General features: G+C 41.0%; 1 protein-coding gene across 1 annotated transcript in view; it reads left to right on the top strand.

The window, feature by feature from the left end:
• The window catches only part of LOC149300572 (uncharacterized), a 35,580-nt gene extending 18,898 nt beyond the window's left edge, over positions 1 to 16,682 (top strand). Inside the window, exon 2 of the mRNA XM_089485049.1 lies at positions 16,429 to 16,682. Within this exon, the coding sequence (XP_089341175.1) occupies positions 16,429 to 16,682 (254 nt within the window). The remainder of the gene's footprint in view (positions 1 to 16,428) is intronic.
• Positions 16,683 to 24,790: the final 8,108 nt, after the last annotated feature.

Raw genomic sequence — 24,790 nt, 5'->3', positions numbered from 1 at the left:
GTCATGATTTTGCTAGTTACAGTATTGGAGATTGCTCTACAGATAGAGTATATTTTCTTCAGAAAGGCTCTTATGCCCTCTAGTGAAAAAAGCCTTTAGTAGCAATTAAAATAAGAATTGTGATAAACCAAAAAAGTACTCATTAAATTAATATAAACATACAGTAAAATAAATATTTGTACATAGACCTGTCAATGCGATTGCACCTCTATTGTATCATATGTTTTCAGATCCCTTATGTGTATTGATGGTAATAAAAGCAATTATAAGCAGATGAGTTCAGTATTAGTTTCTAGTGATTTACATAATTTATTTTTTTTTGCACTAAAGACCATATTTTATTTATTTCTTCCCCTTTGTAAAGCTCTTACTGGCTTCTTTTCTCAAGAATTAAATTAAACTAACAATTAGAGCTCCTTATGGGACTCCATTTTTCCAGTGGAGCAGGACCCTTTTTACCCAATGTATTGGTTTATCTGTTATTATATATAAATATTATCCATTGCTTTAAGATAATTCATTCAGTTCTAAGTGCTTTGATTTTATTTTAGATATACAAAAACAGTAATCTCCGTTGCATTCGTCCTCATTCTTTATTTATAGTCTGAAATCTACTGTCTTTAATCTCTTCATTCCCATTTGAAATGGAGTCATTAAACTCAGAATGTGTTTCATGCAATATAGAAAGTATATGGACAAAAGTATCGGGACGCCTGATCATTAGACCAACAGGGACATTGTATTCTAAATAGACATTAATATGAAGCCCCCCCCTTTGCATCTATAACTGGTTCCACTCTTCTGGGAAGACTTTCTCCATGATTTTGGAGTGTTTCTGTGGGATTTTTTGCCCATTCATTCAGTAGACCATTTGTGAGGTCTAGGACTGATGTTTAACGAGAAGGCTCACAATCTCTATTCCAGTTCATTCCAAAGGTCAGGGCTGTTTGATAGCCAGTCGAGTTCTTCCACGCCAAATTGATCCAACCATGTCTTTATAGACCTTTGTGCACAACTATATGGACAAAAGAATATGATTGAAATCAAGGTTTGGGCTAGGCCCAGTGAATGAAAATGTTAATGTTTCAGCATACCAAGACATGTTGGACAATGCTATGCGTCCAACTTTGTGGGCACAGTTTGGGGAAGGCCTTTTTCTATTCCAGTATGACTGTGCCCCAGTGCACAAAGCAAGGTCCATAAAGACATGGTTGGATGCGTTTGGTGTAGAAGAACTTGACAGGTCCACACAGAGCCCGGACCTCAACCACATCCAACACCTTTGGGACTAACTGAAATGGAGATTGCGAGCCAGTCCAACATCAGTGCCTGACCATACAAACGCTCTACTGAATAAATAACTAAAATTCCCACAGAAACACTCCAAAATCTTGTAGAAAGCCTTCCCAGAAGAGTGGAAGCTGTCATAGCTGCAAAAGGGGGACCAACTACATATTAATGTCTATGTATTTAGAATGTGATGTCCCTGTTGGTATAATGGCCATGTGTCCAAATACTTTTGTCTATATAGTGTCTGTGTGTGTATATACACCATATGTTTAATAAATGATTAACTGGAAATAAAGAAAATGTTTGGAATTTGGAGCCTTGTATAGCGGTATCAACCGTCAGCACAAAAGAAAGGCATACATTCATTAATCTCCTTAGAGGTAAATATAAAAAACATCCATCACTGCAAAAGCCATGTGACGTGATTACATAGATACTTTGACAACCGTTTCATTGTTCAACCAGGCAGGATTAAGGAAATTCACACCAGTATCCAATACGTTAATTCTTATTACTGTCAGCTGTCAAATTTATTGCTAAATAATCTGAATGACGGATGGTGTATATTATTTGGTTACAACCATATATGAAAGCTGCACATTTCAGTACAATTATTTAAGCAAATATGCCGAGAACTCAAAGATGTGGATAAACATCAAAAAAGTATTCACCAGTTTTTACTATGAACATAATGAGAAAGATTTTGGTGACTGAATAGTGCAAATCAAAGTTTGTAGAGTTGTAAATTTTTTTTCAAATACCATTTGAAATGTTGCATTTGGACATTTTCTCACTGTGCAAGATAAAGTCTACAGTATCACAGCGCAAATTGAAATGTATAAAGGTAGCTCAGATTTCCAAGATCAAATGGAAAAAGTGAGTTTTTATGTTATTTACCATATTCCGGTAAAAAAAAAAAAAAGTGCATCACAAATATTTTTTTACTAAAAATAAAACTACAAAAAAATCCAGCAATTTATAAAATAATTTTATGAGTGTTTAAGAACTTAGCCCACAGGCCTACACTACATGATCTTTTAAAAAGAGATCAATGCTCAAAGTTATTGTCTTGATTGTTCTTTGTAATAGTTATTACTGTTTACAAAGTAATGTATTTCCTTGAATATGGATAATCAAGGAGAACTTGATGAATTCAAACACACTCTGCAATTGCTCAAAAGGAATAATCAGACCCTGACTGGACTTTACTTATATGTCCAATCTCTAATTGTGGTAACCTGTGGAGATACCCACTGACTACCATATTCCTGGTGTTGACCTGGAAAGGCAAAATATATATGTACACTAATCTAAAAAGACTCAGCGGGGCTAAGACTACTTACTCACTGACCTGAAATGATTACAGTCAGACTTTGCAAGCTAATTAACAAAGCCTTTCCCTTATAGCTTAGGGGCAGGTAGAAAAGTTCTTCCAACTAGTGCATTTGGACTAAACGAATCCTCAAAACTTTCTAAACTCTTCTGTAGTGTCTGAAGGTAGTTTCCCAAAATTACCAGTCATACAACAGTAATCAAAATTTTATGTTATTATAAATTTAATTTTAAAATCCAAAGGCACCCAAGTGTAAGGGTGCAGTTTATAATCAGATGCAGTCTATAAGCAGTACAAAATAGCATGAATACTATTAATTGTACCAGTATTACAAATATGTTGTTTTCTTACTTTGAATATGTAAAAGTCATAACAAGACATGTTTTCATCTTAATCCCATTAAAATTGATAACAGGATTTAAAAAGACACAATGAAATCTTGATTGTGAGTCCTTCTTGCATCACAGCCCACTCCACCCACATACAGTAATGACCATACCTGGGAACTTCTTGGCTCCGGCTACCCGGAGCCTTCCCTTGCAGGACGCCGCCAGGACTGCACACTGCCGTCAGTGGGCGGTCCTGCTGACATCAGTGGGCGGTTCTGCTGATGTCGGTGGGCGGTCCCGTAAAGGAGAAAACGGGCGGGGAGCGGGGCGTCTCAAGACCCCACTCCCGTGACCCAGAGGATTCGGGTCTTGACCCGGAGAAGCGGAGGAGCAACGCTCACCCGGCAATCTCCGGGCCAAACCCGGAGAGTTCCCAGGTATGGTAATGACCCATTTCAGTGCATGCATAAAGCTCAAATTGGCTTTAGAGCATGTAGTGTTGACTGTAGGCATGCAAATGAAAGTACTGATTAGGACAGGTGGTATTTGTTTTTTAACCCCTTGACTGCTAACGACGGTATGGGTTTATGTACCCTAATTTAACTTCCCAGATGTCTAGACCACTTTAACTTCAGATATGGCAGAATGGAGAATCTTGTTAAAAAATTGTCTTAAAACATTTAGGGGTGATGCCTGCATTTAGACAGCTCTAGACAGCTGGAAAGTTAAATTATGGTACATAAAGTATATATTTTCAGAAACTACACCCCTTGGCGCATCAAATGAGGGGCTGCATGTATTCGTAGCACAAGACTGGAGTGCGCAAGACATAAATGAACTTGGCGCTTTTAATTTTATTTTATTTTTATTTTTAGAAGTGTGATATTCACTTATTTGTTGTGCACGTCAGATTTGTGATACAAATACAACTAAGACCTCATTTGCTGAAGCTGGGGGTGTAGTTTCTAAAAATATATAGTTTTGTTGGCATATTTTAACATGCCGGGCAGCTAGAGCTGTTTAATTGACGGCAGCCACACATTAAATTTAAAGATGTCTTTTGTGATAGTCTAATAAATTTAACTTTTAGCTATAAAATATTACAGTCTACTGTTCTCAATTTCTGTTTATTTTAGACCGGTTACCTACTACAAATATTTAGCAACACAGCTTTTGATATTAGAGTTTAGAAAAATAACATTACAAACTAGTTTTTATTGAGTCGGAAGTGAAAAATTAAACTTTTTTCCCATTTTTGGCTTTATTTTGCAAACCTAATAAGACATACACATATAAAAATGGTATATTTGGAATCTGCTGTGTGTGCTGAAAAAACAATATATAGTTTGTATAGTTTATTGCCAAGAAATGTACTTATAAACGCGTTTAAACGAGAGATGCACCAAAATGCCGAAAACCAGCTTAGCACCAGGGTGGGAAATGGCTTAGCAGCCAAGGGGTTAAGAAACCAGAAATTATAATCTAAACTACAGTACATGCCATGATGTACTGTATATAGAATTCAGATGGTAAGTTATAACTGCGCAAAATATGATGTACAAGTATTGAGTATTTGGAATAGATAAGTACAAGACCGGTCCAGGGAGTCACTGGAAGTCAGCCCAGAAAATGCCTCCAATGTGTAAAAATCTGTCTGGTACCTTACTTTTTAAATGTATAAAAAAAGACATGTAATGTATGTGGGGGGGGTGTAACAAATGGGCTTCTTGTGTAGACGGTAGGATGTGTATGCAACTTTGCATGTTAACCCTTAATTTGCATACCTGGGAACTTCTCGGCTTCGGTTACTCGGAGCCCTCTCTTGCAGGATGCGGCCAGGTCTGCACACTGACGTCAGTGGGCGGTCCCGCTGACTTTGGGGGCGTTCCCGCTGATGTTGGGGGTGTTCCCACTGACATCGGGGGGAACACCCCCATGTAAATAAAAAAATGGGCAGGTTGCGGGGCGTGTCAAGACCCCGCTCCTGCGACCCGGAGGATTCGGGTCTTGACCCGGAGAACCGGAGGAACAGTGCTCACCCGTGTCAGGGACTGGGTCTATACAGACGACTGTAAAGACCCAGAGTGCCCAAAGATGGAGTTCAGGAGGTATTGCGCAGTAGTGGACTTGGACAGGGCCTGATGCAGGGTGACTGCACTTTCCCAGGTGGGCATCTAGGGTTGAGCAGCCACATACCAGCACCCTGACATAGCAGCGGATGATGTCCAGAACAAAGCAGAACTAAACTTGGCTGGATGTGGAAATCCGAACAAAACTTGGATTTGACAAAACAAACAAAACTTGGAGATATCTTGCAAGTACCCTGGAGCAGGCATGAAACATAGCACTAGAATCATGTGCAGGATGCTGCAGGCTGGGAGTAGGGAAGCTAAGCAGAGTATATAGCTGAAACATAGCAAGCAAGGGGGGCAGAGCAAGCAAGGGACAGGGAGACCAAGCAAGGAACATAACCAGACAAGACATACATGATACAGGGCACAACAGAGGACAGGGAACACAGGGGAAGGAGTGAGGAGCCGGAATCCTCGGATGCTTCTCCTTTAAGCAAGGATAGGACATCTTAACTGGGACATGGGGAGAGGAGAGAGGAACCGAAATCCTCAGATGATTCAGGGAAGGAGGGAAAAGGTTCACAAAATACAGACGCACATGGATACAGGACTAGCCTAGGACTATGGATAACAATTGGAGATTCCGTCACATCTTATGGCCATAGTATGCTACGCCAAAGTACTCCAATGACGCTAACGCTAAACCCTGCTTACTGAATCACTAATAAGCTGAAACCAAACATTGAATCTAAACACAAAACCAAGGACATAACGTTAGACTGCAGACTGAGACAAACATAACAAATGGATGGGGCACACCTTATAAAGGAAACAGGAGGTGAAGCAAAGAGCAAGACTGGAATCAAGGAATCAGAGGTTCAGGACAGAACATACGGAAATCCAGGAATGGATTACAGCTAAACATGGGAACTGAGGCAAGGCAGGGAAAAACAGAGATATGCAGCTCCGCGGCCTGGATGGACCCTGGCAACCCGGAGAGTTCCCAGGTATGTTAATTTGACTCATCGACCTAATGAGTAGTCCTATTTGAGGCGTATAATGGCATGCTTTTATCTGTTATTATTATTTCTATTTAACAATTCAAATATCCTTTACATTTTTTAAACCAATAGACCCTTAATTCAGTAAATTCTTACATGCATGCCATATGTACTGATTTGAAAATAATCGTTCAACATGCATAGGCTTTTTAATCCCACAAATATTATTTTGCAATCCAGTATTATGCAATCCATATTGTGGTCATTTGCCTTCACACTGTAGTTAGAAATGACTGATTTTATGATATTTATGTAGGTTTTGTTTGGCTTTACTCCTTTGAGACCCATGGAGCATGGCTCATAGAGCGCCACTGTGTTCTGCAACATTTCTAAACTCTGAAATGTCATCAAAGTACAGTGTTTAAATGCCCTAAAGCCCTCATTTTTAGGCTACTCTATTTGACACGCTTATTTGTCAGAATTTACTTTAAAGTAAAAGTGATTTTATCTGTATACCCATGTGGAATGTTAACCTCGGTAAACTTTTAGGTTATTTCTACAACTGAATTTGTTGGTAAAAACCTTGATGGCTATAAAAAAACAATGAACTCAACGTTTCCCAAGCACAGACATTAACAGTGTGTTGAAATGGGACCCTAGCCTCAAATCTAATCAAATATAGGGCACTGACTTTCCAATTATTTCATAGGTTTTTTTTCCATTTTTTAGCCTATTTGCCTTTTGTTTGTTAATGTGTACATTTCTTAGAAATACACATGGTTGGCTGAATAAACAAAACTGATATTTCGTGAGCTGGGATCATATAGCCACACTATTTTAGGGTTGGAAATACCACACAAGGTTTGTATCACTATTATAGTCCTTTTTATTAAAAGGTCTGGCAAAATATAAAAGAAAAGTAAAGCCTAACATTTGTAACTGACTATAGCTGGGCGGCTTACACGCTGCCAACAAAACAAAATTGTCTTTTTCCATCTAAAGCAGGAGTGTCCAAGTTTTTTCTGCAGTGGGCCACTTCGTCAGAAATGTATATGTGTATAGGCCGCACTCATTTTTCTGAGAGAAAATATGGCCTTTAATAAGATATGCAGATTCAAATAAAGTAAATGACACAAAACCTTTACTTTTCCTCTCACTGATTTCTGGGCAAACATTAAATAGTTTTATTTATTTTAGGGATGCACTGAAATTTAAATTCTGGACCGAAACCGAAAATTCAGGATTCACTTAGCTGAAGCCGAAAACGACCCCCCACGGCACAAAAAATAAGTGCATAAGTAACACACCAAAATTGTACAAAAAAAACAATAACAATGTTTATATATATATGTTAACAGCAATTTCAGGCATACCCAGATTCCAGCATGTACTGGTTGCCTGGGCATGATAGCCAGGGGAGGGCTGGCAGCCTAAGGCCTGGGGGGCAAGTGAAGTGGCTCCGGCCCCTCGCACTCACCTTTCACCCCTCACGCTGCTCCCATCACTATGCGGCCGTCAGACTGCTGGAAAACTTATCTAAACGGCCGCTGGGTGCTGATGCCACCGGCCGGAGCTACTTTAATCCTTTTTTTAATTTATTTAATATGCCGGATCAGCTTGCCATATTAAAAATAAATAAATAAAGTATTAAAGTAGCTCCGGCCGGCAGCATCAGCACCCAGCGGCCGTTTAGATTCGATTTCCAACAATCCCATGGCCGCATAGTGATGGGAGCAGCGTGAGGGATGAAAGGTGAGTGCGAGGGGGCGGAGCTTTCACCCCTCACGCTGCGGCCATCGCATACGGCCGCTGGGTGCTGATGCCGCCGGCCGGCGCTGCTTTAATACTATTTTTTTTTTCCCATTTAATAGCCGATCCGGCTTGCCGGCGGCATTAGCACCCAGCGGCCGTTTAGATTAGATTTCGGGCGGCCTGGGGGGCAATTGCCCCCCTGCCCCCCGGCCCAGCCCGCCCCTGATGATGGCAGACAATACTTGCAAGTTCCAATTACGGAACAGGATGCCGTAATAGAGGTGCTGTAAGAAGATCTATGTGGTGAAGCAGGTATGGCAAGAGTCTGATAAGGCTCAGGCACAGCAAGCAGGCAACAGTAAGCCAAATGTAAAAACACAGGACAAGACTTAGCGTAGCAGGTAAAAGAGTAAAAGTTTAGTCACACTTTAAGTCCATGCAATGTTAAACTTGCAGGCACAAGATCCTGCCTAATAAGCTAGTATACACCTAAAGTAAGCAAAGAATACAAGCAATACTATCAAATACAAGAGGATCAAGCATAGCACAACAAAAACTACAAGTAAATGCAAACCACTGTAGCAACATACATTTGCTTTGAAGCCTTGAGTGAATCTTAACTGCTCATCATGTTCTCTTTATACTGTAAACTAACTATATCTCTTCTCATTCAGCTGTCTGCCCCTTAACTTTACAAAAACTGAATGGCTTTTTTGCCCTTCATATTTTTTGTCCACTTGAGTACATAGCATAACTCAATTATACACATCGTTCAAAGGTTTAGGGTGAATTGGAAATGTCCTTGTCTTTGAATGAAAAGCAAATTGTGTCCATTAAAATAACATTAAATGGATCAGAAATAGACATTGTTGACGTTGTAAATGGCTATTGTAGCTAGACTTGGATGATTTTTAATGGAAACTCTACTTAGGCTGAGGTCCTTTATCAGCAACCATAACACATGTGTTCCAATCAGGGCCGGCCTTTGGGGTGTGCGACCTGTGCGACCGCACAGGGCGCCACACTCCAGGGGGCGCCGCCGCCACCGTAGCGTACCGCTGCCGCCAGCAGCGTACCTAGCGGCGGGGGGGGCGAGCGGCACCCGGTGCCGCTCATCAGGGGGGCACCCGGCACCCCTCCAGAGACGGACAGTAATGTCCGCCACTGGAGGAGCAGGCTCGCAAGGGAGCGGTATCGGAGGTCTTTAACAGACCTCCGGCTCCCTTGAGTGATTTTAAGCCGGTTCAAGGATCTCCCTTGAACCCGGCTTAACATCACTCAAGGGAGCCGGAGGTCTGTTAAAGACCTCCGATACCGCTCCCTTGTGATCCGCGCGGCAACAGCTGCTGTGCGCCGGGGTTTGTTGTCAGATCCCGGCGCACAGCACTGAAGCCGCGCCCACTGCTGTCCGTGCCCTCTGACCCGGAAGAAGACAGAAGAACTGAAGAAGAAGAACGAAGAGGAAAAGGAGCTGTAAGGAGAAAAGAGGAAAGGTAGGAAAGCATTCAGTGAGAGTGGATTGGTATGTGTGTGGATTAGTGTATATATGTGTGGATTAGTGTATATGTGTGGATTGGTATATATGTGTGGATTGGTATATATGTGTGGATTGGTATACGTGTGGATTGGTATACGTGTGGATTGGTATACGTGTGGACTGGTATACGTGTGGATTGGTATGTATGCGTGTGGATTAGTATGCGTGTGGATTGGTATGCGTGTGGATTAGTATATGTGTGGATTGGTAAATGTGTGAGAGTGATGGGTGTTATGCTGTACCATTTCCAATGTCTTTTTCATGATCTAATTATGCTCTAAAAGTACATCATAACTCCCATCACTCTATACTGTTCCATACAGTGGCAGAGCTGGGAGGCAGAGGCCTTGCACCCCCACCGCAGGACTCCTGAAAGGTAAGTGAACTTCAAAGAGGGAAAGGGTAGATAGTTAGGAGGGCGTATATAGGGAGAAGGGAGTGAGACAGGGGAAAGGGGGTAGATAGGGAGAAGGGAGTGAGAAGGGGTAGATACGGCAGAAGAGAGTGAGAAGGGGTAGATAGGGCAATCATACTCCTATCATGCCAAGTCTGCGAGTAAATCCTGGAATCTGGGTATGCCTGGGCATGATAGGAATGTGATTGCTGTTAATCATATATATACCGTATTGGCTCGGATATAGGCCGCCCCCGTATATAGGCCGCACCCTAAAAGTTTGGTGCTTTTTTAAAGAAAAAGTTTTTTTCTTTAAAAAAGCACCAAAAAAACATGCTGCCACTCTGCCGCCCCCGAGATATGCTGTCACTGTCCTCCCTCCCCGAGATATGCTACCACTGTCCCCCCCCCGAGATATGCTGCCACTGTCCCCCCCCCCGAGATATGCTGCCACTGTCCTCCTCCCTCCCCGAGATATGCTGCCACTGTCCTCCTCTGCCCCCCGATTTACCGGAGCTGACTCCCGGGTGTCTTGCGAGGCCGGCGGGGGACATCTATGCAATACGCGTATACAACTTGTATACGCGTATTGCGTAGATGTCCCCCGCCGGCCCCGCAAGACACCCGGGAGTCTGCTCCGGTAAGTCAGGCGGGGGGCCAGAGGTAAAACGCATCGTGCGGTTAGACAACCGCACGATGCGCTTAGACAACCTCCCGTGCCGGCACCCCCCCGTGGGAAGTGCTGGCAGGGGAGGCTGTCTGAGCGTATCGGGGAGTAGGATGCAGGTCCCCTGCACCGCTGCGGGGGATCTGTATCCTAACCCCGCTGCCTGCCCGGCGCCCGGGACTGCATGTCCGCTAGACCCCGAATATAGGCCGCACCCCCACTTTAAAGACTTAAAGTGGGGGGAAAAAGTGCGTCCTATATCCGAGCCAATACGGTATATTTGATATATATAGACTTGAAAACCGAAGTTGTTTGTGTGATTATTTGGAAAGTCCCTGGATTGCCGGTAACTATTTTTGGACTTATATATATATATATATATATAATATTATTTAATTGTTTTGTCCTATTTTGGTGTGTTACTTACTTTAAATAAAAGTGTTAGATTTTTTTATGGTGTTGGGGGGGTCATATTCGGTTTTGGCCAGGTAAATGCTGCACTTTCGGTTTCAGTCCAGAATTCGTTTCGGTGCATCCCTACTACTAAGCCAGACAATTAAGTGGTAGGCCTAGACCACATCAATGTTTGGCGTAGTATATAGTGATTGGGGTTTTGTTACAAGTTTTTATTCCTTTCTTTTTTTGGGATGGGGGGGCGCCAGAGGAGTAGTCCGCACAGGGCGCCAGAACACCTAAGGCCGGCTCTGGTTCCAATGGCACGTTGTGTTACTAGTCCAAGTTTAAAAGGTTAATTGATCATTAGAAAACATTTTGCAATTATGTAAACACTGCAAGAAATGTCCTTGTTTTCCATGAAAGCAAATGTTTGAACTGTAATATATATATATATATATATATATATATATATATATATATATACACACACACATACATACATACATGCCGGGGAACTCCGGGTGAAGCAACGCTTCTCCTGTTCAAGGCCCGAATCCTCCGGGTTGCAGGAGTGGGGTCTTGACACATCCCGCTCCCCAACCATTTTCCCTTTAAATGGGGGTGTTTGTCAGCAAAAACGCCCCCGGCGTCAGCGGGACCAGTCCAGTCCAGCAGTCCTGGCCGCGTCCCGCAAGGGAAGGCTAAGAAGTTCCTAGATATATATAGAATACATTCCTGGTTATGGACTTAGGACTTGATGTGAATTTAAAGGGAGCCAAAACCATTTTACAATTCAGTACACCTATAAAATTGTGTTTACAAAATTCCATGTACCTTTGGGAAGAATAGTTGTCACTAACGGTGGTTCAGGCTGTAGATCCTCGCTGCAGTACAAGGAAAGGCGCCCCAAGCGGTGATGGCGAGTAATGCAGGAACAGATGGTATAGGAGCAGACAATCGGATAGTCGGGGTCACGAGCAGAGATCAGGACTGGCAGCAAACACGGATAGTCGGGGTCACGAGCAGAGATCAGGACTGGCAGCAAACACGGATAGTCGGGGTCACGAGCAGAGGTCAGGGCAGGCAGCAAACAACGGATAGTCAGGTACAAACTGAGTACAGGTAAAGGCAGGCGGCAAACAACGGGTGGTCGGGTTCAAGCAGAGTTCAGGCAACAATAAGTCAAATCAGGTACAGGAACGCTAGTGTAGGCAATAAAGGCTCTATCACAGGCAAGGTATAGCTCTAAACTGAGGGTTTAAATATCCCTCCATCCCTAGATCCTCCTACCCACCTAATTAAGGGGGAGGAGGAAAAAAGATAAAAGGTCCCTTTAATTCCCCTAATGAATATTCATGAGATAGCGCGAACGGCTCTTATGATGTCTCGGCGCGCGTCCCGTCTAGATCACTCGATCCACACGGGGGCGCACGTCCCGCAGCAGGACGGACCTCGCCGCGTTTCCCGCGAGCGAGACGAGCCGGGAGCTGCCGGCGCGAGCTGCGTCTCAGCTCCCCCGCACGAGGACACCGCGGATCCGCCGGCGAGGTAACAATAGTCATCCAAATCCAGTGACAGGAAGACAAGACTATTGTCCCCAGCGCAATATGGATAGTAGATTTATGGATAATTTTCTCTCTGGATTCTGATGACCATTCTTCTCAAGTTGTGCAAGTTGATTCTAGCAGTATACAAAAGATAAATTAGGGCAACAAAAATAAATCTATTAAATCTATTAATGTTTGCCTAAACTATTTGACAGATTACATAGGAAATTTAGTAAGGATTAGTAAAGTAAAATTCACTAAATGTATCATTCAGCAAAAATACTTTACATTTTATATATCCCATGAATGCAACACGTTTAATATTTTGAATATGCTAGATGTGGTTTATCTTTATAGTCAAGTCAAGGTGGTGGCACCTAAGAAAGCATGAAGCAAGTTACAAATTTAGATGGCTTAATGCAATCTACCATTGCTTAAAATGTTTTCTCTATATATATATATATATATATTATTTATTTTTATTTTTTTTTATTTATTTATTTTATTTTTTTTTGGTCATCATGTCCTATACCAGTGTCTGCACAACAATTCTAATAATGGTAATAGAGTTTTTAACACATACATACACTTTTACTTCTACAATGATCCCTGCTTAAGAGTACTGTCCTCTATTTATATTTCTTTAGGAGGGAGTCATGTTAAGGGCAGTTGGAAGGAAATTAGGACAGCAGACTCCACATTGTAAAAAAAATGCTGTAAATGTGATGTGGAAAGTGCTTTCCTGAAGAAAAACTAATTTAAAGCAGGAATTAAGCAGGCTGTCTATATGCCAGAGGAACTGTCGATGCAGTGACAGCTGGAATTCAGATTTGTTTTTTAAGTTTTAACACACACCAAGAAATCAAAGCTTTCACATTTTTTAGCATTTTAACCATCTTAATTAATGGATTCATTACAATTGAACCAAATATTAACATTTATATCAATAATAATAATACTGCATGGCACAATACACATCATTTTAGTTTACCACTGTAAATATGTTCCATCCATGCTCCATGTTATAGATGTGGAATATACATCAGTAATTTAATTGACCACCTGTCCTTAGTTCCTTCGTACACCTCAGAAAGCCATATTAGTCTGCACACAACTGGATTTCAGAACATTTTTGCTCCACACAAACAAAAATGTTATTATCTTTGTAAAAACACCACTACAGAATACAAATGAAACAATAGTATAATAGAACAACTCTCACAGGAATTATGTTCTGTGCACAGAGTGTTTTGGACAAGATGATTCTCTAGTCGGGGAATGCTTGAAAAACAGAAGAAAAGTAGAAAATAAACCCGAGTTCTTCACTTCATATATATACATGACACCTCTGCTGCCACAGTGTCATTGTGGGGTATACATCACTGGGAAGCAAAAGAGTTCACAAGAGAAAGAATACCATGCAGTGTTATGCAGTGGGCCATTTACTGACAAATCTGCCAACCTTGTCAAATCAATTGTTCTAGAGGGGATGTTTTGATGATGTGAAGGCTTATTAGAAACATCTTACAAATTACCTTTTCTTCAAACAACTACTGTATCAATCATTTTTTCTATCCTATTTGTGTTTGTTTCCATTTATAATGCTTGATAGAATGAGAAAGCAGGGGATTGTTATTGGAGAAATGTGAGGTCATTATGGTTAATTTGTGGGTATGTGCAACATGTTTTGTAACAGTGAAATAAAGTGGGGAAAGCGGAGACAACTTTGAATCCGAGCATTAAGAAATTACAATGGTTTGGTTATATTAGGGATATCAAATGCTGGCAAGAAAGAAGACATTTACACTGCAGAAAGTATTGTCTTTTCCTGTGTAGTCCAGAGCCAAAATTCATTAATGATTAATGTTTACAGAGTGTACATGATTCCTTTGTAATAGTTTCTCAGGTTAAAAACCTTAGAGCTCCTCGTATAAATATTCCCACATATGCTAAATTTTGTAATTTTTTTTGAAGGATGAAGGATCCATTGTTACCACTGCTGTACCTTTAAGTTAAGACTGCTACTCCTCCCAGGATACAGCAGATGTAGGAATTTATAAGACAGTTTTCCAGAACATTCACAAACGTAATGAACCCTGTAACATCTGGTTAACACTTTATGTCATATTCACAGCTGGAATATGGGTAAGCTCCAGATAAATGTCTTTTTCAGCCATTACTGTTAACATGAAATATAGAAACCCAAGGCTCATCAGTTCTGAAAAGTAGAGGCTGATGTAATATTGTCAGAATATTTCTTTTCACTTTATACCCAGGGGAAGCTGCTTGTCCTTTTTTGATACATCTTCATTGCAAAACACACTTATCTTTCCAGTCATTGTTATAAGTCAAGTGGCAGGCCATCCATGCCTATATAGTTTTTATATGGATAGCTTTACTATAATAATAATAAAAACCTAAATAATAAAGCATGCTGATATAATAAAATAGTTTTACCCACAAAAGTTGCCATTTTTATGTTCTTTTTGTGGCATCAGCGTTGATTGCTGATCCAACTCAGGAAAGGGTTAATCATGTAATAAAAACATTGTTCCAATCTAGTTAGTTTTTTTTCTGTCTGCTTCATTACATTAGCCCCCTGCCCCCTCCTTCTGAGTGGTACAATGAATGCACACACTCCCTCTCAGCCTTTCTGCTTTTAGCTATAATTTGCACATAATGGAACAGCCAGAGGGGGGTTTGATCAATGACCTCTGTCTCAGAGATGCTATTCCAAGGGAAACACATCTGCCAACATAAAGTATTGGAGCAATCATAGCTCAGTCAGCGTCGTAATAAGCAACTGTTACACTGGAGCCATCAGTCATGTTCAGTTACAGACCTGAAAGGATATGGTACCTAAGGGAGCAATGTCCTTCCATAAATTTGGGCAGCAATGAAGAATGATTTGCAATCAAGTAATAAAATAATTTAAAAAAAAGTCTACCATGCATACTAACATTCAGTCAGCTGACAAAGGAACAAGGTGGTGGTGGTGGGGGATTTGGCATTGTTTGCTCGTTATGTAAACTACAGCTGTCCAAGCAATTAAGATATGATTTTGGGAATTCTGTTGTAGAAATTTGCTAACAGTGCTTCCACTTGTGAAAGTGACATTCTTCTTTATCAGTAAACTGCATTTAATTAAGGTAATGCAATTTCGCCTTGCCTAATGGTGGCAATTGCTTAACCTTATGGTGAGAGTTTATAAACAGCATAAACTGAATGTCATGCTGAGCATTGGGGGAATTGGTTTGAATCTACTTGGTGTGGAAGAAAAAAACAGACCATGGTAATGAACTGTCTCTCCCAGCATCACAACACAAGCACAAAGTCATTTTACTCTCTCATTGCCCCTAAATTCACATACTAAACCCATCGATGTGCCCTGTAAACAATGAAGTGGCAGAGTGAATACTAGATTTGTATGAATTACAAAGTTAATGAAATTTGCTGATTTTATCAAATACATACAAATCTATGAAAATGAGGACAGACCCCCCCCACAAAAGGGATGAAAACAAAGCAAAAAGCTGCAGATTTTCATCTGAAATTCACAGAATATTTCACTCACACTGAATCTGAGTGAGAATCTAAATGAATGAGCAGGAAATGGAATTCATTGTCCTAAAAAGGAATGGACGGAAAAAAAATTGTCCAAAACGTTTTTGGCCCATTTGCACTTGTCTAATAAATACTCATCTGAGATTGTATTTACCTAATTGTTAGACCTGCTAAGGAACAGATGATATTATATACACTATACTATATGACTAAAAGTATGTGTACACCCCTCCTAATTATTATGTTAGGTGTTTCAGCCGTATCCATTGTTAACAGGTGTATATATTCATCACCATAGACAAAACTGGCTGTAGAATGGGCCGTCCTGAAGAGCTCATTGATGTTAAACGTGGCACTGCCATAGAATGTCACCTTTGTCATGATATTTCCGCACTGCTAAATTTGCCACAGTCCACCATAAATGATATTATTGTGAAGTGGAAGTATCTAGGAATAACAACAGCTAAGCCACAAAGTGGTAAACCACACACTCAGCAGAGTCACCGTGTGCTGAAGCAGATAACATAAAAATTGCCTGTCCTGTAGAATCTCTTACTTTAGAGTTCCAAATTGCTTCTGGAAGCAGCATCAGCACAGGCACTATTGTCAGGAACTTACCGTTCACCCCCGCCGTCCGCGTGTGTCCTCGCCCGGCGGGGACCTCTCGGAACGCCGGCGTCTTCAACCACGTGTATCCTCGCCCGGCAGGGACCTCGTTGGACGTTGACGTCTTCGTCCGCGTGTGTCCTCACCCGTGGACCGCCGCATCCCCGGACTCTCTTACGGCGCACGCCTTGTAGGGCGGACACCAGAAGGAGATTGACAGCAGGTAGGCGTGTCCTGCGGTCCAGTAACGCAGGTGGGTAGGCAAGGAGGCGGGACAAAGAGGTGACGGACAGTCACCATTAATATGGCCTATTGGGGAAGGAGGGCTTATGGGAGGAGTCAGTCTTTGGCAGGCTATTTAAACCTGCAGCCCTGTACATTCATTACTTGATTGTTCTGGTTACCTGCTATATCCCTCTCCCCTTATTGCTGGACGCTTGTTTTTTGGATTCTACGGACTTTGACCTTGGCTTGATTATACGGACTTTGCTGATTCTCTCTACCTTTTTGCTTCAGTAAATAAACCATTGCTGTTGTATTATCTACTGGTTTCGTGTCTGCTGCTTCACCTGGTGTCTTTCTGCGCCATGCCCCAACCCCACAAACCTAACAACTATACATCTGAAGCTTCATGAAATGGGTTTCCATGGCCAAGTAGCTGCACCTAAGCCAAAGGTAACATTGTGCAATGCCAAGTGTAAACCCCCCCCCACACTGGACTCATGTGCAGTGGAAACATTTTCTATGGAGTGATGAATCACGCTTTCCTAACTAAAACCCTGATGGACTAATCTGGGTTTGGCATATGCCAGGAGAATGTTACCTACCGCAGTATATAGTGCCTATGGAAGAGGGATAATGGTTTGGGCTGTTTAACATGGTTTTCACTAGGCACCTTAATTCCAGTGAAGGGTTACTGCTTCAGCACACATAGGCATTTTAGACAATTGTATGCTTCCACCAGTTTGAAGAAGAAGGTCCAATCAGGTTCCAGCATGACTTAACCTCATTGAACACCTTTGAGATAAATTGAAAAAACAGATTGGCGCCAGGCCTTCTTGTCCAACATCAGTGCCTCAACTCACAAATGCTCTTTTGGCTGAATGGACCCAAATTGCCAAAGACAAATCTTGTGGAAAGCCTTCCCAGAAGAGTGGAGGCTGTTATAGCTGCAAAGAGGTGGCCAACTCCATATGAATGCCATGGTTTTGGAAGGGGTTTTCCAACAAGCTGATATAGAAAAATAGAATATGTTTATCAAAATAAACACTCTTTCTCCAGCAAAAATAAACGACTAACAAATAAAAGTAAAACATGTGTTAGTACTAACAGAAAATCTAAAATTCTCAATAGATAAGAAATAAACATTTAGACTCATGCTAACACATTTACACATACACACTGATGCTAACACACACATTCACTTAAACACACACTAACACACACATATTCATGCTAAAACACATACACACTCATGCTAATACACACACTTAGACATACATACTGATGCTAACACACTCACACATACTCCCGCTAACACACACATACACAATAACGCTAACACACACATACACACTCGTGCTAACACATGCACATTCACTTTAATATACATGCATGTATACATCCTTACTCCCTTATCATCTCTCTCACTCTCCCCTCTGCTTCCACACCTCCCTCACTCCCTTACCTTTTCTGTCATTGCCTCATCCTCTCTCTATACCACCCCTCACCCCCTTACCTCCCCCAAGGCATTTTTCTAGCACACTGTATGTGAGCCACCATACTCTTACCATGGGGTCACATGACCCCACCGCATTCCCTCTTCCACAAGTCCCAAGTGGGACCAGCTCTTTTGTGAGAGTTTTGGAGCAGCCCCCTGGGCTAACCCATCCTTCTTTAAACAGGAGCTCTTACAGGAGCACTACTAGAAGCACTAGCAGGACCATACTAACAGAATAAATCTATTTGCCAGCTATTTCACTAGCACATTGTATATCTAAAGTGTGATAAATACCTGAAGTACATCCATAAGTTTGTGGATGACCTGATAATTTGATAAGAAAAATAGATATTGCTGTATTAGGTCAAGAGAGTCTTTTGTCTAAGGATATGAAAGAAGAGACCTCTGAGGTTTATATATTTTTCTATATTAGCCTAAAAAGGTATCCGACTACTTTTAATTATGAAATGAACTGATAGCTTCTGTTTCTGTGTAATTATTCTGGAGATATTTAGGTTAAATGGTCACCTCAAAGAAGCTGAGATCTATGTATCAAATTAGACTATTAACTAATGGTCAAATCATCAGTTAACCCCAAGGGGCTTAATATAACCCTGGACACTTGTTGAATCAAGGGCACTCATGCCCTCCCCATTTTTTATTTTTGTATTTTGTTTTAATATTTTTTTTAACCATTTTACTTTTTTGTTCTGAATTTGTGAAGCACAGGGCACACAGACCAATTGCTCCAGGGCCCTGGTGTTCTTACATATCCATACCTGCCATCCACGAAGCAGTGATCCAAAAGCGTCCTGTGATGTTCGACAATCATCCAACCTCACTGACACTGTGCACAGAGAAGTGATTTCAAATACTTGCGGTATAGTGAGGGAGCTAAAGGCCACAAGGAACTTATAGAAGGGAAGTGGAGGATGCAGTACTTGCTGTGTGTGTATACTGTATATGTGTATGTGTGTTTATACGTATATGTATATATGTAATTATATATGTATATGTGTGTGTTTGTGTATGTGTTTGTGTAGATGTATGTATGGGAGGGAGAGCAGAACAGAAGTTAGAAAAAGGATAAAAATGTATAAGGCAGAGAAGCAAGATAAAAGAAAAAAGGAAAAAAGATCGAAAGTGAGGAAAGACTCCAAGAGAAGAAAAAAGACCACAAGAAGCACAACGCAGAGACAAAAGAGGTAAAAAGAGCTTGTAGGAAATACAAAGAACGGATCCTTCCTGTGTTATTGCTCCAGGGCACAAAGCTCCTTAATCTGGCCTTGGTAAGGTGTTAGGGTTGCATTCTACCTCCCTCCACTTAAGCAAGGTAAAATCTGCATGTAACTGAGTTACAACAATAAAGGTTAATGATATAGTAAGCTGCTGTCATTTTAAGTCATATGAACTCAATTGGGTTCATACTGGTTCAACAGGTTAGCTGGAGTACTAAATATGCAATATTTCATACAAGTCCTGCACATTTCGAACTGCAAACCAACCTCAACCATTTTCATGTCCTGGGGATATCTTCTTTTACTTCATTCCATCACTACAAAGGCTGCCTCATCAACGAACAATCAGCAACTAAACAATAAAGGAGAGTTAACTTAATGGGAAGCCACAATCATACAAATGCTAAGAATTAGAAGATAAGATGCCTGCCACCATCTAAAGTAGTTGGATTGACCACTTTAACAAGTGTCTCATTTGGAAATATTATATATATACACCGGTATATATTTACACACACAGGATAGACAGACAGATAGAAAGATATATAGATAGATAGAATATCTTATCTTTCAATTATAGGGCAAAATTATAGGGCAAATAAGGTACACATTGCTGTATAGGCTGAGTAGCATATCAACAAAAAATAACTCATGATTGGCTCAAAGTTAACTGACTGTGCTGGGGGAAAAAAATCAGTGTCCATGATAGTAGTGTAATTTGTCGTGCTTACATGTGATCACACAAGACTTCTGGCATTGGAGAGGTCAATGATAGTCAAGAGTAGGATGACCATATGTCCCGGATTGCCCGCAATGGGACTTTAAGTCCCGGGTTCCAGACAGCCTCAATCGGGGACAATGCATTCAATTGAAACACCATCTTTTTTTTGACGCGGAGGAGACACAGTTTTCAGCAACCCCTCGGCGCCCCTCAGTCTCCTCCGCGAGGCCTCTAGCTCGGTTGTGGCAGAGCAGGGAGACAGAGGCCTCGCACTCCCACCACAGGACTTCTGGAAGGTAAGTGAACTACAAAGTGGGGAGAGGGTAGATAATGAAAAGGGGAGGATAGGGGGTAGATAGTGAGAAGGGAGGGAGAGGGGGTAGATAGTGAGGAGGGAGGGAGAGAGGGTAGATAGGGGAGATATGGGGTAGATAGTGAGAAAGAAGGTAGTACAAATATTGAAATAAATAAAGAGTGAGACTGAGTGAATAAATTAGTGTGTGGATGAATTGTGTGAATGAGTGAGAGAATGAAAGAATTAATGTGTGGAGAAATGTGAATGAGTGAGTACGAATTAATGTGTGGATAAACTGAATGAGTGAGAGAATGAATGAATGTGTGGATTAATTATCTGAATGATTGAGAGTATGAATTAATGTGTGGATAAATTGTCTGAATTAGTGAGAATATGAATTAATCTGTGTATAAACTGTCAGAATAAAGGGAGAGTATGAATCAATGTGTGGATGAATTTTCTAAATGAGGGAGAGAATTCATGAATTTGTGAGAATGCATTAATGAATATGTGTAAATGATTTGTGTGAATGAGTGAGAGAATAAATTATTGCATGAATAAATGATGTGAATGAAAGTGTGAATCAGTGAGTGACTGTAAACGTTTTTGTGAGTATCATAGATGTATAATTGATTTGGGGGAAAGGCAAAGATGGCACAAGCAGGGTGTTTATGAGACAAAGTTGACTCATACTGGGCTGTTTGGGGACAAAGATGCCAAGTCCAATGTGTGTTATCTGGGTGCTGATCAGGTTCTATGTGGGCAGTGTGGACGCCAGGGCTGGCTTTGGGGTGTGCAATCTGTGATTTATGCCTGTAATTTAGGGTTTTATCTATACCTTTAATGCTGAGTTTTTATGTGATTTCCAATTGATCTATACCTGCAAAGCTGGGTTTGTGTGTTATTTTGTTGATCCATATCTGCTATGCTATGTTTCCATACATTATTTATGTATAACTGGAAATATAGGGTTTTTATGTCTTATTTAGTTGATCGATACCTGCAATGCTGTTTCCATGTGTTTATTTGATCTAAACCCTCAGTGCTGAGTTTACATGTTATTTCCAGTTGATCTATACCTGCAATTTTGGGCTTGTGTGTTCTGTTTATCTATACCTGCAATGCTATGTTTCCGTTATTATAGTATACTTGCAAATACAGGATTTGTATGTCTGATTCTATGCCTTCAGTGCTGAGTTCACATGTGAATTTCAATTGATCTTTACATGCAAAGCTGGCTTTGTGTGTTAATGTGTTGATCTATACCTGCTATGCTGTTTCCATACATTATTTATGTTTACCTGCAAATATAAGGTTTGTATGTCTTATTCAGTTGATCTATACATGCAAGTGCTGTTTATGTGTTGTTTATTTGATCTATAGCTATTTTTTGCTGTGGGAGTGGAGGGGATGATTGGATGCTAGGGAGCGTGGAGTGGGGCCCAAGGAAATGCTTACGTAGGGTCCATTTTTTTTCAATATAAAATCTATTGGCAGCAGGGGCTAATATTAAAGAAACTGCCACTTCAGCTGTTATTTTGAAATCATATTTTAATCAGTCTTTACTTCAAAATAAGTACATATTATGTAGTTAAAAATGCATGTCTAACGCATATATATCATATATGATCTCATGTGCTTCATAGTGTGTCCCTAAATGGCAGAAATAAAATGTGGTCACCCTAGTCCCCAGCACCTAGAACCATCAGGTAGTGGTGTGCATGGACCCCCATATCGCTAATGAAGTCATGATGTTTCATGCTGCCATGATAGTTTTAGGTTCATATTTTCATGAACATAAAGGACGTCATGATGGTTTTAAGGGGTTACCTTTTCATGATATGGATGTAGACTTATAGGGAAACTGCAAATAACTGCTTAACAAAAAGAAAAGGTCAAGCCACAATTAAAACTTTTAACACACCTGTTTTGTTTTTTTAATGAAGGAGTAGAGTTAGACTTGTAGGAGGGCATATGAAAAATGATTCTAAAGCAAATGCTAATTAGTTGCTATAGTGATAAAAATCAATTTGATACGAGTTCCCCAAAGTGTGTAAGCTTATTTTATTAAATGTCTTGACATGAGACAACATTTACATACATTTTTTCCCCACATCCAATAAACCTTAAATGTACAGGGTGATGTTTTAAATATTTAAGAAAAAGGATTAAAACTCCAAGAAGGGGAATACTAGAATAGACTGAAAAACTAAATTATCTAATCTACTTTAGGAAGAAACACAGTAAATATAGTTGATTTTTTATGCCAAAGCCAGGTACTGAACTTTTTGGCTAGCCTCAGTAGTGTAGCATTTTTATAAGGGTCTTAACAAATTGCAAGTGAACAATTGTTATGAATGTGCCAGCAGACAGTATTTTCAAGCCTGTTTGTTACAGTTAATATAAATGATTGACTCTTTACTGCCAACTGGATGCATCACTTCTGGTTTTCTTAAAAAAATATTTCTAGCACAACTGATTCAAGTCTGCTTTCAAGTTTACGTAATTGTTACTGCTAAACATCCCAGAAATGCTTAGGTCGACTAGGTGTAGTAAAACAGGTCCAAGGGGGGCAGGAATCCCTCAGTTGAAAAACCTAATGCAGATTGCCCTTGACAATGAGATCCATGGTGTGTTGCTGCTCTCTGATCTCCATAAATGCAGAACCTAATGCCATGTACATTTAAGAGACAGAGCGCTGGAATATGCCATCAAATGCTGGCACTCAACAGCAAAACTGATGGCTGTGTTAACTAGGGAATCACACACACCCTCCAATGCCGTGGGGAAGGAGATAATAACCCTGTGTGGCTATTTTTTTTTTATATATTTTTATGCTCACGTAGTGTGCGGCCAGGCATAGACAGCCGCTGGAGAGGCAGATCGGGTGAGTGTGTGGCGCTGTGATCTGCTGCATTTGCCTGGTGTATCAGATACCCAATCTGAGCCTGGTTTTGGAATTTTAATATTTACATGCACACAATGCAGCTGTCATACATCTTCATATACATTAGTAAGGAGAAAAATTAAATTTTCAGGTGTTATACTCACTGTTAGACATAGAGTCCCACCTACATGTCTTCCCTATTTTTTGTGGCTTTAGACATTGTTGCTATGTGTCACCTAAAAAATGACCCTGTATTTTAATCCTTCACATAAATACAATTTTCCAGAGTTTGTCAAAACCATAGGATAAAATGATGGTTCTACATATAGCAATAAGAAACTAGCTGAATCCTTAGCACAGATACAGTGTGTAACGATTGGATGAGGAGGACCCCGGATGGCGGAGCGAGCCAGGCAAACAGGAACCAGGAGTAGCCAGGAGAGCTGGAACCGAGAATCAGGTCTGGTAACCGGTAAAGCAGGAAGCCAAATCAAATCCAGAAGAGTAGTCAAACAAGCCGAGTCAATACCAACAATCAGAGAACAGGAGCCAAATCAGAAAACAGGAGCAAAGTCAGCAAGCCGGGTCAAACTAAGAAATAGTTACAGCAAGTCGCACAGGAAAACCACAGAATACATCAACCAAGGGTGACCCAAAAGAGGAAGTCCAGGTTTAAATAGGGACAGGTGGAGGTGTGTCCTGCATTAAGGAGGTCACCCGAGGTTATAAGAACACGTTACAGATGTAACTTGTAATATTATGTTTTGCTACCTGTTTGCCGGGTGGTTGGCCATGCGGTGAAGACGCCGACCGGGTAGCAGTGGTACTCGCTCCCCGGGAAGCCGGCCGAGGAGGAAGCGTCGCGGGACCAGAGAGGCAGGTAAGTCCTTACACAGTGTAGGAGAATGCAAGAAGACTGATATGTAATTACTTTTTGAGCTGGTTATATTTTTTTGAACTCTTCTTCACTAAGCTCTCATATATATCTGTAGCAGAAACTAGACTTGGGCACCAGGGGCCTCCTCTGGTTGCTGCCGCAACTGCCGCTCCAGTGGTCTCTCCCGGCCAAGTTGCGGCACTAGGATTTTAAAATTCTATACGAGCGACTCTATTAGTCGCCAGCAGGGGGCTCATCTGCCATCAACCAATGAAGTACAGGTGCCAATAGAGTTGCTCGTACGGACATTTAAAATCCTGGCGGCAAAGCTGCTGCGTAGTGCATACCGCTTTAACCCCGTATTAACCCCTTCTACAAAAAAACTAAGAAAAAATAAACATGAAGAATGTACATGAATATTCGCCCGAACCAAACACAGGAATGGGCGAATATTTGTGGAATACAAAGATTTTTTTCCCCCACGAAGATGAACACAGAGTTGTCCAGTGCCCAAGTCTAGTAAAAACCCTAAAATATTGAAAAATAAAATAATTTGTTAGGCCC

Source organism: Sceloporus occidentalis, unplaced genomic scaffold, assembly GCF_023333645.1.
Source record: "Sceloporus occidentalis isolate IW3139 unplaced genomic scaffold, rSceOcc1.0.p SCAF_24, whole genome shotgun sequence".
Taxonomy (NCBI): Eukaryota; Metazoa; Chordata; class Lepidosauria; order Squamata; family Phrynosomatidae; genus Sceloporus; species Sceloporus occidentalis.
This window is presented reverse-complemented; position numbering and strand designations above follow the sequence as displayed.